The following is a 12,298-nucleotide window of genomic DNA, read 5'->3' as shown; positions in this document are numbered from 1 at the left end:
AGATGGATTATCTCATCTTCCTTTGGGGATGGAGACCTCACAGGACAGATTACCTCACTGGTTGCCAGCCAGAAAATCCAGATTGATTGGCTAAAATTTCATTCCTGGAGAGGTTCAGACTGCAGTTAAGCCGATTTGCTGTTCTGGGGGCAAGTGACTCCACCTTGGACTTTAGTTTTCTTTTTAACAGTTTAAATAGTTGTAGAAAGTAATTTGTATTGTGCTGTAAATATTGATATAAAAAATACATATTTTCACCCAGTAAGGTCTGAATACCCATCATTATACATTTAAAAGTGCTTGAACAAGCTCTTCATTAATAGTTGGAAATTTAACATTGTATCTTTTCCCATGGAACTCATATGGCCATCTTGCTTTGCAAAATTTTATCTTTATTTATATATTTTATGCCTAAGTCTTTTATTGATCATGCTATGCTTTCTCTACAATAAAAAATTAAATTGAAATTGATCATATTTAAAAATTTACTGTTACTATCCAGCTTTCTTTTGTATTAGGTAAATATTTCCTTTTTAATTGCTTTTAAAATTTATTCCTTTTAATTCCCATTTTAATTCCTTTCATGATTTCCTCAGTTGATGTTTTTTGAGTGGTTTCTTTAGTTCCTCTAAGGGCTTCCCGTATTGATCTTAACTTATCAGTATTTCCTTCAGGTAACCATTAGGCTTTAAGTATTAACATTTTTCCTCTGAAATTGTGATTATTATAAGTGCAGCTGATCAAAACAATATAAATATACATTTGAAATACTAAATGTAAAAACTTCTTTTGGAAATACATTTTTTTAAAAGATTTTATTTATTTGAGAGAGAAGGCAGAGCAAGATAGAGAGCACGAGTGGGGCTTGGGGGGAAGGGGCCCAGGGAGAAGGAGAAGCGGGTTCCCTGCTGAGCAGGGAGCCCGATGTGGGGCTCAATCCCAGGACCCCAGGATCATGACCTGAGCCAAAGGCAGATGCTTAACCGAAGGAGCCACCCAGGTGCCCTGGAAATACATTTCTTAATGATGTGGGTAGGTGGTTTTACTACTCTTCCCTGATTAGTTCATGTGTCCATCAACAAATATGCTTACAACTAGAATTTGATAGGGCTCATCATAAATTTCATTCTAAATTTTTTTTTAAGATTTTATTTATTTATTTGACAGAGATAGAGACAGCCAGCGAGAGAGGGAACACAAGCAGTGGGAGTGGGAGAGGAAGAAGCAGGCTCAAAGCGGAGGAGCCTGATGTGGGGCTCGATCCCACAACGCCAGGATCATGCCCTGAGCCGAAGGCAGACGCTTAACCGCTGTGCCACCCAGGCGCCGCATCATTCTAAATTTTTGAAATAGTTACAGGCTGTAGTCATAAATAAGTAGATGAGAATTGAAGGGATTTTGTAGTAGCAACATCACTTAGTTTTTTGACTTTCATTGAGTGTCATGCCAAAGATATGTGTAAGATAGGGAACGACTAGCAAATTTTTGCTGGTGCTTCCTGGAGATTTTTATACCCTGGCAGTGCCCAAAGGAAGATTTGGGAAGGGAAAAGATAGGCCTTTTGGCGATGTGGGAGAAGGGAGATTGTACAAGGGAATATGGGAGAGGAAATCCAACATGGTGCCACAGGTAAGTACTCTTCTTAGGAAGGTCAGTTTTAGAATATTTTTGTGGATTGAGGTCTGGATGTGTTTACCTTAAAACCACCCATGCCCGTGTACTCTTCAGAAAGTCTGTAGGATTACACAAACATCAGCATGAAGAAAGCCTTTTAAAGTAGTGACCTCCAGTGGCGCCTGGGTGGCACAGCGGTTAAGCGTCTGCCTTCGGCTCAGGGCGTGATCCCGGCGTTATGGGATCGAGCCCCACATCAGGCTCCTCTGCTATGAGCCTGCTTCTTCCTCTCCCACTCCCCCTGCTTGTGTTCCCTCTCTCGCTGGCTGTCTCTATCTCTGTCGAATAAATAAATAAAATCTTTAAAAAAAAAAAAAAAGTAGTGACCTCCAATGATAAAATGTGAGCCAGTCTAAATGTCAACATTCAGCGTTAGGTTTGTAGACAAAGAACTATGACACTGCTGTTCACCATAGCGTGCAGAAAGTACCTTACATATACATAAACTGACATTTAATAAACATTTGGTGTTTTAAGTTCTTTTAATTTACAAAGCACATTGTCCAAAAGAAGTACATTGTCAAGAAATACACTTAATTATTCTAGTAACGATATTTACATCCATTCTGTCTTCCTTCTCTTGTAGTCTGGTTTGCCTTACCACACCATTGAAATTGTTTTCAGTTGGATCGCCAGTTCCCTAAACATCAGAAAATCCAGTGGACACTTAAAAATCTTTGTCCTCTTTTTGCCTTTTGTTGCACTGCACCACTCTTTTTATAATTGTCTTTCCACGATTTGGGGGGATGTCAGACTTTCTTGATTTTCCTTCTGCCTCTCTGCTTTTTTCTAGTTTACTTTGCAGGTCCTCAAGTGGGCTCCATGCCCAGCATGGAGCCTGATGTAGGGCTGGATCTCCTGACCCTGAGATCATAACCCGAGCCGAAATCAAGAGTTGGACGCCCAACTGACTGAGCCACTGAGGCACCCCCGATTCTTAATTCTTAAATGTTGGTGTTTATCAGGATTCAGTCCTAGGCCTCTTGTCATTTAACTCTACATAAGTTCTCAACAGCTGTCTGTCCTCACCCTAGGGCTACATTGACCCTCTGGATTCATAGTGCCCTTCTGTATCTTCAGGCCAGATGGCTCTCCTGACATCTAAACCAGAATATCCAGCTGCCTCCTGGACATCTCCACCTGGATGTCTGCTCACATATACTCTTTGGAACTCAGCTCCTGCGCTCCCCCTAACCTGCTTCTCCAGGTTTTTTCCTCAGTAAACGGCACTGCTAGCTAACCAGCTGTCCAGGTCCCCAACCCTGAAGTCATTCTTCATTCCTTCTTTTCTTTATTTCTCATGATGACAATTAATTCTACTTCCTAATATTCTACAGAAATCCGTCCACTTCTGTCCTCGGTATCACTGCCCTCGCCAAATCAATTTCCCTGGCTCCTCTTACTCAGATCGACCTTTCTGCCTGAGTTTTGCTTTCCTCCAATACACGCTCCACTTGGTAGCGGAACTGAACTGGTTTGCCTACAGTTTTAATCTCATCGTGGTGCCCTTGCTTAAAACCTTTCAGTGGCATCACTTTGCTCTTGAGATATATGTCAGAATCTTTAGCATGAATTACAAGGCTGTTCGGATTTCCCTCTCGCTTATCTATGTGGCCATATCTCTGGCTCATCACCCTAGCGCTGGAGCCTAAAGCAGCTTTTCCTTTTCAGAGAGTTTTGCGTCTCAAATATGTGGGCTTGCACTCTCTGACCTCTGCTTTCTTTGATTCCTTCCACACGCAGTTGTCTCTGTGTGGACCACTGTGCTTGCTTAACAACTCAGCCTGTCTGGTCTCACCTTTAAATAGCACTTCCTCAGGTGGCCTGCCTCGGATCTCCGGGTTAGGTTCTATTACGTGCTCAAATACTACAGTGTATTTCCTCTTTCATGTAGCTCATCGCACCTTAATTATGTGTGTCTCTCGTGGTAAGCTATCTTGTAAACTTCGTGAGGACGGGGAGTCTTTGTCTTGGACTCTGCTTTCCTTATCCCTAGTGTCTGACACATATATCAGCATATTCAGCATCTTTGAATTAGTTAACAATTTTGAGTTCTTGTTCCTGTGATTTCAAAATGCACTTGGTTTTTCTCTGTAGTGTCTCAATGAGATCCTGGAGTCGGCAGATGCGCCTTTAGAAGTCACCGAAGGATTCATACAGTCAATTTCTCTGTCAGTTCCGTGGGGCTCCTTGCTACAGGAGAATTGTGCACTGGAAGTGAAGGGGCTAGAAATGGTCTTCCGGCCTAGACCCCGCCTAGGTAAGTGTGTTACGTGTCTCTGTTTTGTTTGTTTCTATTTGTATTCTTCACAGTTCGGGAAAGTAACCTAATTGTATTAAATTCAGTATTTAATTTATTACTTAGCATTGTATTTGTGAGATTTTCAGTGTAAAATATTAGGACTTGGGGGTGTGTGATTTTTACCTTTAGAGTTACTTGTTGCCCTACTTACCCATGGGAACTTCAGTATACTGATGATTTGGTTTAATTATTTGTTACTGATTATATAAAGTGACTTGTGTTTTAAAGTTTCAAAGTATTGTGCCAAAAACCAAGGAAGTGCTCAAACATTGATGGAGAAATGTTAAAAGGACAGAGGATTGGGCTTATAGGTGCTCTCATTGGCCAAGTTTGGGACTAATGACAATAAATGGATTATAACACTTGGAATTAAAAAAAAAAAACTGTAAGTCCATACTGTTACAGATAAGTAATCAGTATGTAAGGGAGACAGGAAGAAGGGGAAGCTCTTTATTGCAGTAGAATATCTACTTGAGTAGAAAAAATGATAGACCATCACCGTGTTTTTGGCCACCAGGGTAAAAATTGACACCGGTGGTCGTCATCAGTGAGTGCTAACCCCATTTGGTGGACACTTGTTGAGGAGCTTAATATCGAGATGTATCAACATACCTCCCATTAATTACATATTGTTTACAGAGATAAAAATGTTTCTTTCACAGTGGAGGAAATTGACAGTCACCACAACCACCCTAGTGGTCAGTCTTAATTTCATCAGTAGTGGGTCAGACTGTCACGATGTGTGTCCTGATGTGATGGCTGAAAAGGACACATCGTATATATACTATTCCTGTTAAAATTGCTTCATCTGAATCAATCATAAGAAGGCAGACAAATCCAAAATAAGGGAAATTCTATAGACTGGTTGTTACTCTTTAGAGTATCAGTATCGTGAAAGACAAGAAAGGTAGACTTGTTCCAGATTAAAGAGTAAGACAAGAATAACTGCAGTAGATAATCCTGTTTTTTTGTTTTTGTTATGAAGGATAGCACTGGGACAGCTGGGAAATTTGGGTATGGAACGTATAGAAGATAGTGTCTTGTCAGTGTTACGTTTCTCGGGTGTGTCGTGTTGTTGAGCTTTTGCATGGGAATGTTTGTATTCTTAGGAGTTCCCTGCTGAAGTGTTTAGGAGTGAGTGTTAGGATGCCTGCAGTTTACCTTCAGATAGTTCAGCAAAAAGAATGAGAGTGTGTGTGTATTTGCATGTGTGTACATACTTGTGACGAATCTAAGTGAAGGCTGTGTAGGTGTTCATTGTACCACTATTTTACCTCTTCCTTAGGATTGAAAACTTTCCAAAGAGAAGTGTGGGAGGGAAAAGCTTTAAAGAAGTAGTAAGTTATTATTTCTAAGTGTATCCGTGTGGTAGCTTTAGTTATATTTATGCTGTTTTCTGACTTATCAGACAGTGAATAGTGTTTCCTGTGTGCCAGATGCTGTTGTGAGTGCTTTACCAATATTATTTTACCATAGCTCTTTGAAATAGATATGTTTGTTAGCTCCAATTTATGGTGCAGGACATTGAGGCACATGTGGATTCAGTAACTTGTCCAAGGTCGTAGCAAGTTAAGTGGAAAGTTGGAATCTCAACCCAGGCAGGCTGGTTCTGGAGTCCATGTTCTTAACCACTGTGCTCTGTTATAGCTCAGATTTTCTACTTTGGAGAGGGAGAGAGTGTGTGCTTGTGTGTGTGTGTGTGTGTGTGTGTGTGTGTGTGTATTTTATAAGCCAATAGTCATGATATAAATCACCTTAAATTCCGAATTTAAATTCTTTGAGTGGCAAGTGATACCGGTGAAGATATACTTGAAGAATTACAATCCTAAGTGCTGTCTGGAACACCAAAGGTTAAATTATGCTTACTAGAATTAATAGCACCTGTACTTTGAAATGGTAGTCTGTGCATGGAAATCCTCCTTGTTAATGGCATTTAACTAACAAGAATATTTTATTTTTTTAACCATGATGAATACATAGAATAATATTTTCCTATGGAAAGTCAAATTTTCTCCCTTTAAAAATATTCCATGAGAAGAGTTTTTAAATTCCATTTTGGAAGGCAGTAATTCTAGTAATCTCTGTCAGTTTGTTTTGAATATTGTAAGGAAGTGTAGTGCAATTCTTTGATGAGGGACGACTTGGAAAGGATTTTTTCCAGTTCATGGATTCCTCAAAGGATGTTCTTCTGTTTTATCTACATTTATACTGACCTTCTAAAGCCTGGGTCAGATGCCACCTCTACCAGATTTCCTGTTAAATTCTGTCTGTGGAAAGAATTAACCTCTTGATTTAGCTGTCAATGTTTTCTGTTGATACTGCGCAGTTGCTTACTAATTCTTCTTAACCACATCTCATTTCTTCCACTCTCTAGGCTCTCAGAGGGCAGAATTAATCATTATTTTTCTGTCCCCTACTGCAGGGTCAGCTAACTATGGCCTGAAGGCCAAATTTGATCTGTCATATTTTTGTAAATAAATTTGTATTGGAACACTACCATACTCATTCATTTCCTTATTCTCTCTGGCTGCTTTTGCGCTAGAGCGAGAGAGTTGAGTAGTCAGGGTAGAGACTCTAGGGCCCACAAAGCCTAAACTAGTCATCATCTGACCTTTGCCAAAAAAATTTGCTGACCCCTGTTCTGCAGTATTTTGAGCAATACCATGCATGCATTAGATACTTGTTGAATGAATTCATGAATTAACATTTGACAGATACATATCATTTAATGAGAGCACGTGTCTCTGGACTTCTTTCTGTGATTTTTTTTTCCTTTTTTCTTCTCAGTTATTAGAAGGTGATGTTTAAATCTCAAGAGTAATTTCTAGAGTATTATATGCCTGTGTAACACCACTATGTTAAAATCTCCTGGAGGGTTAAGAATTTATTTCGAATGTGACATTTTAAGAAATGGCTTTGTTGTAACTATGAGAAATTATTTAGGATTAATCTATATTTTCTGCAGCAACTGGTTCTGAGCCTATGTATTGGTCAAGTTTCATGACCAGCAGTATGCAATTGGCAAAAGAATGTCTTAGCCAGAAATTAACAGATGAACAAGGAGAAGCATCACAGCCTTTTGAAGGACTTGAAAAGTTTGCTGAAACCATTGAAACAGGTTTGGCATTATTGAGTATTTTTAAAAAATTTTAGTGGTTTTTTTTTAATTAGTAATTTAGTACCTTTGTTTAGTAAGCCTTGTATAAGGAAAATCCATTGGAGTAAATTTTTTTTTTTAAAGGAGTTATTGTTCTCACTTCAGAACTTTAGAATTGAGGTTATTTCAAATATTCAATTTAATTTCATGTTCTTTTGTACCCTAGTTTTTCCTCTGTTTCTTTTCGTATGCTTGTGTAATGAAGGGTTTAGAGTTCAGCAGAGTGTGTTGGGCATTGTGCAGGTACCTGTTGAGATGTGTTGGGGTAGGTGCTCAGTAAGGCAGAATGTTTATTACCAAACTCAAGATTTTGGGATTTTTAAGGAAAGAAATACAACTTTATTTTGTAAGTTCTTATTACTATTTATTCTTTTCATTAGAAATTTTAATTTAGTATATGTGTGGTCTCATGTTGACGGTTACCTGTTTACTCTAGTACTAAGAAGAGTGAAAGTCACTTTTATAGACACTGTCTTGAGAATTGAACATGTGCCAGAAAATTCCAAAACTGGAGCTGCACTTGAAATTCGAATAGAAAGGTAAGACTTCTTATATCTGAGAATAAATGACCCTATTCTTTTCTTTTGTAAGTAATAAGATCTGACTTTCGTTAAATTTTATGATGCTTTTAGAGATTAGAAGTGAAACTATTGAATAACTACATTGTATGGTTTCCGAGTAAAATGCTGCTCCAAGATACGTTCTAATCCCATAATTGAAAACTTAAAGTCCCAGTTGAGGTATAATTGTATCTAATACTGTGTGGAATTCAAAGCAAATGATTCTTTTTTAGTTAATAATCAAATAAAAATCATGAATATGTGAGTGCTGCTAAATTTAAGGCACTGCTGTTGGAGTTTTTTTCATACGAGTGACACGCCCGTTTCGGCGTGTCTCGTGTCTCGTTAAGGCGAAGGGCTTCTTTGCTTTCCTGTGTTTGATCAGAGTGCTGCTTTCATGAGAAAGGCTAAGCCTGCAGTGTTCTTTGAGAGGATTCTGTGATAGTATCTGTGCGATAGTGATTTACTTAAAAAGATAGAAACCAGCACTTGGTTTTCTGTGTGTGCCCACTTGGAGCCTTATAAATAGCTCCAAAACAGAGATTGATTCATATAGACACTCCTGAGTGTTGATTTGAGGTAGTCACTGGTTTTGTTTTTGTTTTTGTTTTTTGGTGGGCAGCAAAGCGAAGTTTATTGAGAGCACAGTAACATACAGATAGTACAAAGCACCCAAAGAAGGAGGGGACCCGGGAGGGTGGCCCTTGAGGTAGTCACTGTTCACCTGTGTCTTATTGTGACAGAAATGTGCAGAATGAAGTGTGTGCACTGAGCACCAAGGACACTTTGTATAGGGATCCGTTGGGGGCTTTTACCAAATTTTAAGCAAATATCTTATGGTTTCTGTCTTCCTATCATCATAAAATTACCTATTAGTGAAACAGTTATTGTTAACAGATTTTTGAAATTAGGTTGCATTACCTGAAAGGGTATATTAAGAAGTATCTAACATCTCATGCGTGTAGAAGTACATTCTGTATTTTATCGCAACTGAAGTGTGGTCATAAGAACTCACAGTCACAAGAATTCAAGAAATGTCATTCATTGAGGACTTGTGACTTGGAGCCAAATGCTGTCTCACTGTTACTAAGAGATGTTTGTGAGGGAGACAGTTGTTTTCCTTGAGGCTAACTTTAGGAGGTTACTAATCTTTTCGCCCAGTTTAGGAGCCCATAAAATTATCCTCCTTGAGGCTGAGGTCTCTTGGTGAAAACATTTCCTGTGGCACTAATGCTGACCACATTCTAGGCCTTTTCTAAGGAGTGCTAACACTTGAAAAACCCTTTACCTTAAAAAGCTGTGTGTGTCTCTTAGACTTGCAAGTAGGTTTTCTTAGGAGTTTTATGCCAACGCTTTTTGTTTTGAACTTTCAGAACTGTCTACTGTGATGAAGCTGCCGACGAGGCCTCAGGAATTAACGTGCATCAGCCCACGGCCTTTGCTCACAAGTTACTTCAGCTCTCCGGAGTATCTCTCTTCTGGGAGGAGTTTTCTGCGTCAGCAAAATCTTCCCCAGTGTGTTCAACTGCACCAGCGGTAAGAAAAACAAAAGGAAGAAGCCAAACACTAAATCATAGGTTTTTAAAAAGTTTAAATTAGGGGCGCCAGGGTGGCTCAGTCGGCTGAGCGTCCGACTCTTGATTTCACCTCAGGTCGTGATCTCAGGGTCGTGAGATCCAGCCCAGCATCAGGCTCTGCACTGGGCATGGAGTCTGCTTAAGAGTCTCTCTCTCCCTCTCCAAAAAATAAATTTAAAAAAAAATGGTTTAAAGGAGGTCTATTAAATTGTGCTAGGATATAGAATATGTGTTAGTGAGTTTCCATCCGATCTGGAAGTTAACACAAATATTCAGTAGGGAGACTCACATTTCAGAGTTTTTAAAATACTCATGATTCATGCCTCTCCTACCAGTGCTGGGTATAACATTGGATACTGCGTCTTGTGGGAAAATGGTATATTAACAACTAATACCCTTTTAAAATAAAAACAAAAGCAGTGTTCACATTTACCTTACATAATGACCGTATTGTTGAAAACTTACAAATCATATCTTAAAAAAGTTTTGTAATTTTTATTAGTCCTTTCTAAGAGTGGAGAGTCCTTTTATAAATCAGTCCTTCCATAATTTGTCTTTTATATTATTTCAGATTTTCATAATTATAGAATGTCTATTAAGTTTTCTTATTGCTGTAATTTGAATAGATGTTGTGCTTTTTTTCATAAAGTCCTTTTCCATGATTTACCTTTATTACTGTTGTGTTTCATGCTGGCTATAAGACAGTGGTTTATTCATTGTCACATAATACAGTTTTTCATGTCAAATTTACTCTTAAGTTGACATTTGTATTTTGCATTTCGGTTTATTTACAGTCAGGTGTTTTAAAGAATTACTTTATTCTTATTGCCTCATTGTAGGAAACTGAGCCAAAGCTGTCACCTAGCTGGAATCCCAAAATTGTTTATGAGCCGCACCCACAACTAACTAGAAATTTACCAGAGGTAGCGCCCTCTGACCCAGTGCAGATTGGAGGGCTAATTGGTAGGCTGGAGTTGAGCCTCACATTGAAACAGAATGAAGTACTTCCTGGAGCTAAGGTCAGTATTTGTTTCATTTTCTGTAGATAGAGGTACAAGTATTCTTGAACGTGTGCAGTGACCGACCCACTGATTGGCTACTGCGTGTTGTCCTGTAACTAGGATGCCCTCTGTCCTGGATTCTGGAGTTCTTACTCTCAGCTGGTGCCTCTGTCCTTAGGTCTCAGGGACTCATGTGAGGACTGTCTTCGCCCTCTGCTCAGCTCAGGTGTTAGCACTGTCTCCTGCGCTTGCTTCCCCCCATTCTAGCAGTTCAGAAACCTTCATGAGTTAATAAATTAGGAATTTATTGAAGACCCTTTCTATCATCATAGCATTCGGTTTAATGGAGAAGAGATTTGGAAGTAAGTTGACTATAGAAGGTGTTTAATTGTATGCATGTAAAAATGCCCACCCAGATGTGTTTTGAACGGAATGACTGTTTTTATAGTTGTATAATGTTTATGAACAGAGATTTTTTTTCCCCATGATGTCTTATGGCTTTTTGAAGACCCTGTAAAGACAACTGCACTTGTTTCTTAGGGAACATATTGAGCAGTGTGCTGGAGAGTCAGGAAGCCTATATTTACTTAGTCTGTTAAAACATATCTGTGAAGTGTTATTTTCAAACTTTGAAATCTAATTTTCTATATAATCTCTGTGAAATGTAGTTTAAGAAAATATCAGGATTTGTTCATTTGTTTACTCACTGGGCTAACTCGCTGTAGATGTTTGAGTGACTACTGGATGCCAGGCCTTGTGCAGTTTCTTAAGGGAGATGTAGAGAAGAGTGCAATACTGCCTTTGCTTTAATACAACATATAGTAAGGGATATAGACATACATTGCTGTGGGGACATGGAAGAGGGAGCAACTGAGTACTCGTGCATGCGCAGTAGAAGATTTTCAGAGGATTGAGGATCTCCAGCAATCCATCTTGGACTGTCACGCCTGGCTCCAGTTAGAGGCAAAGGAAGGTGATGATCAGAATGCCAGCTTTCCTGTTGCTGATTACTTCCTCTCCTTTTTTTTTTTTTTCTTCTCTGTCCTATCTCAGGTGGTACGAAATCCTTTCACCAGGTCTTAAGCCTGTTCATAAAATAACAGGAAAGCCGTAGGTGTGTTTCAACACTACAGGGAATGCCGAGAAGTGCTAACATCCTTGGGAAACTGACACACCCATGCCTCTGGGGAATGCATTAGCTAGTTCTCTAAGAAGGAAGAACCATGGCAGTCACTTTTATAGTTCTCTTTTGATTAAATTACATAGTCCTTTGTGCGTACGAGAACTTTTGCACATTGTGTTGATTTGTATAAGTGCCTTTTCGATGTTACTTTTGGACATCTGTGTATTAGGTGACAAATGAACATGTGGAATTATAGCATGATGGCATTGTTTGCCAGCCAGTGTTTGATATTTGGAGATGTTACCATCCTTGCCTACATGGTAATTTTTGTGTAGTGACTTGAGTTTGAGTACCTTTTGTCATTTAATGAAAATGAAGGCTAAATGGAAAAATTAAAGTTCTAGATATTAGCTTTGAGAAACATAAATCCCGGTGAACTTAATGCCATGTAGACAAAGATGGCATTGGTTAGGGGTGCTCAAGTGTCAGATCTTTAGTCTCGCCAATGATCGTTAGATCCACAAGTTTTTCAACTGTGCATCAAGATGTTATGAAGGATTTTTTTGTGGGGGAGGCTCCTGGGTGGCTCAGTCAGTTAAGTGTCCGACTCTTGATTTTGGCTCAGGTCATGATCTCAGGGTGGTGAGATTGAGCCCTGGGTTGGGCTCCACACTCAGTACAGAGTCTGTTTGAGATCTCTCTCTCCCTCTTCCTTTGCCCCCTGCCCCCTTGCATGTGCTCTCTTTCTCTAAAATAAATCTTCCAGAAAAAAGTTTTTGTTTTGTTTTTAGTTTTCTGAGATGGTAGCCACCCCAAATAATGTGTCAGCCTGATAGTTCACATGTTCAGTTTTAGCATATACTTTCAGGAATGCATCCTATAAGGAAATAGACGAGCTGTGTGT

General features: G+C 39.2%; 1 protein-coding gene across 3 annotated transcripts in view; it reads left to right on the top strand.

Annotated features, from left to right (window-relative positions):
* Positions 1-12,298, top strand: part of ATG2B (autophagy related 2B) — an 80,035-nt gene that overhangs the window by 15,126 nt on the left and 52,611 nt on the right. For all 3 annotated transcript variants that reach the window (XM_019792975.2, XM_011216869.3, XM_002930135.4), the window contains exons 2-6: positions 3,772-3,934; positions 6,942-7,094; positions 7,570-7,672; positions 9,067-9,229; positions 10,110-10,289. In XM_019792975.2, the coding sequence (XP_019648534.1) occupies positions 3,772-3,934; positions 6,942-7,094; positions 7,570-7,672; positions 9,067-9,229; positions 10,110-10,289 (762 nt within the window). The remainder of the gene's footprint in view (positions 1-3,771; positions 3,935-6,941; positions 7,095-7,569; positions 7,673-9,066; positions 9,230-10,109; positions 10,290-12,298) is intronic.

The sequence above is a fragment of the Ailuropoda melanoleuca genome, chromosome 14, assembly GCF_002007445.2.
Source record: "Ailuropoda melanoleuca isolate Jingjing chromosome 14, ASM200744v2, whole genome shotgun sequence".
Lineage (NCBI taxonomy): Eukaryota > Metazoa > Chordata > Mammalia > Carnivora > Ursidae > Ailuropoda > Ailuropoda melanoleuca.
This window is presented reverse-complemented; position numbering and strand designations above follow the sequence as displayed.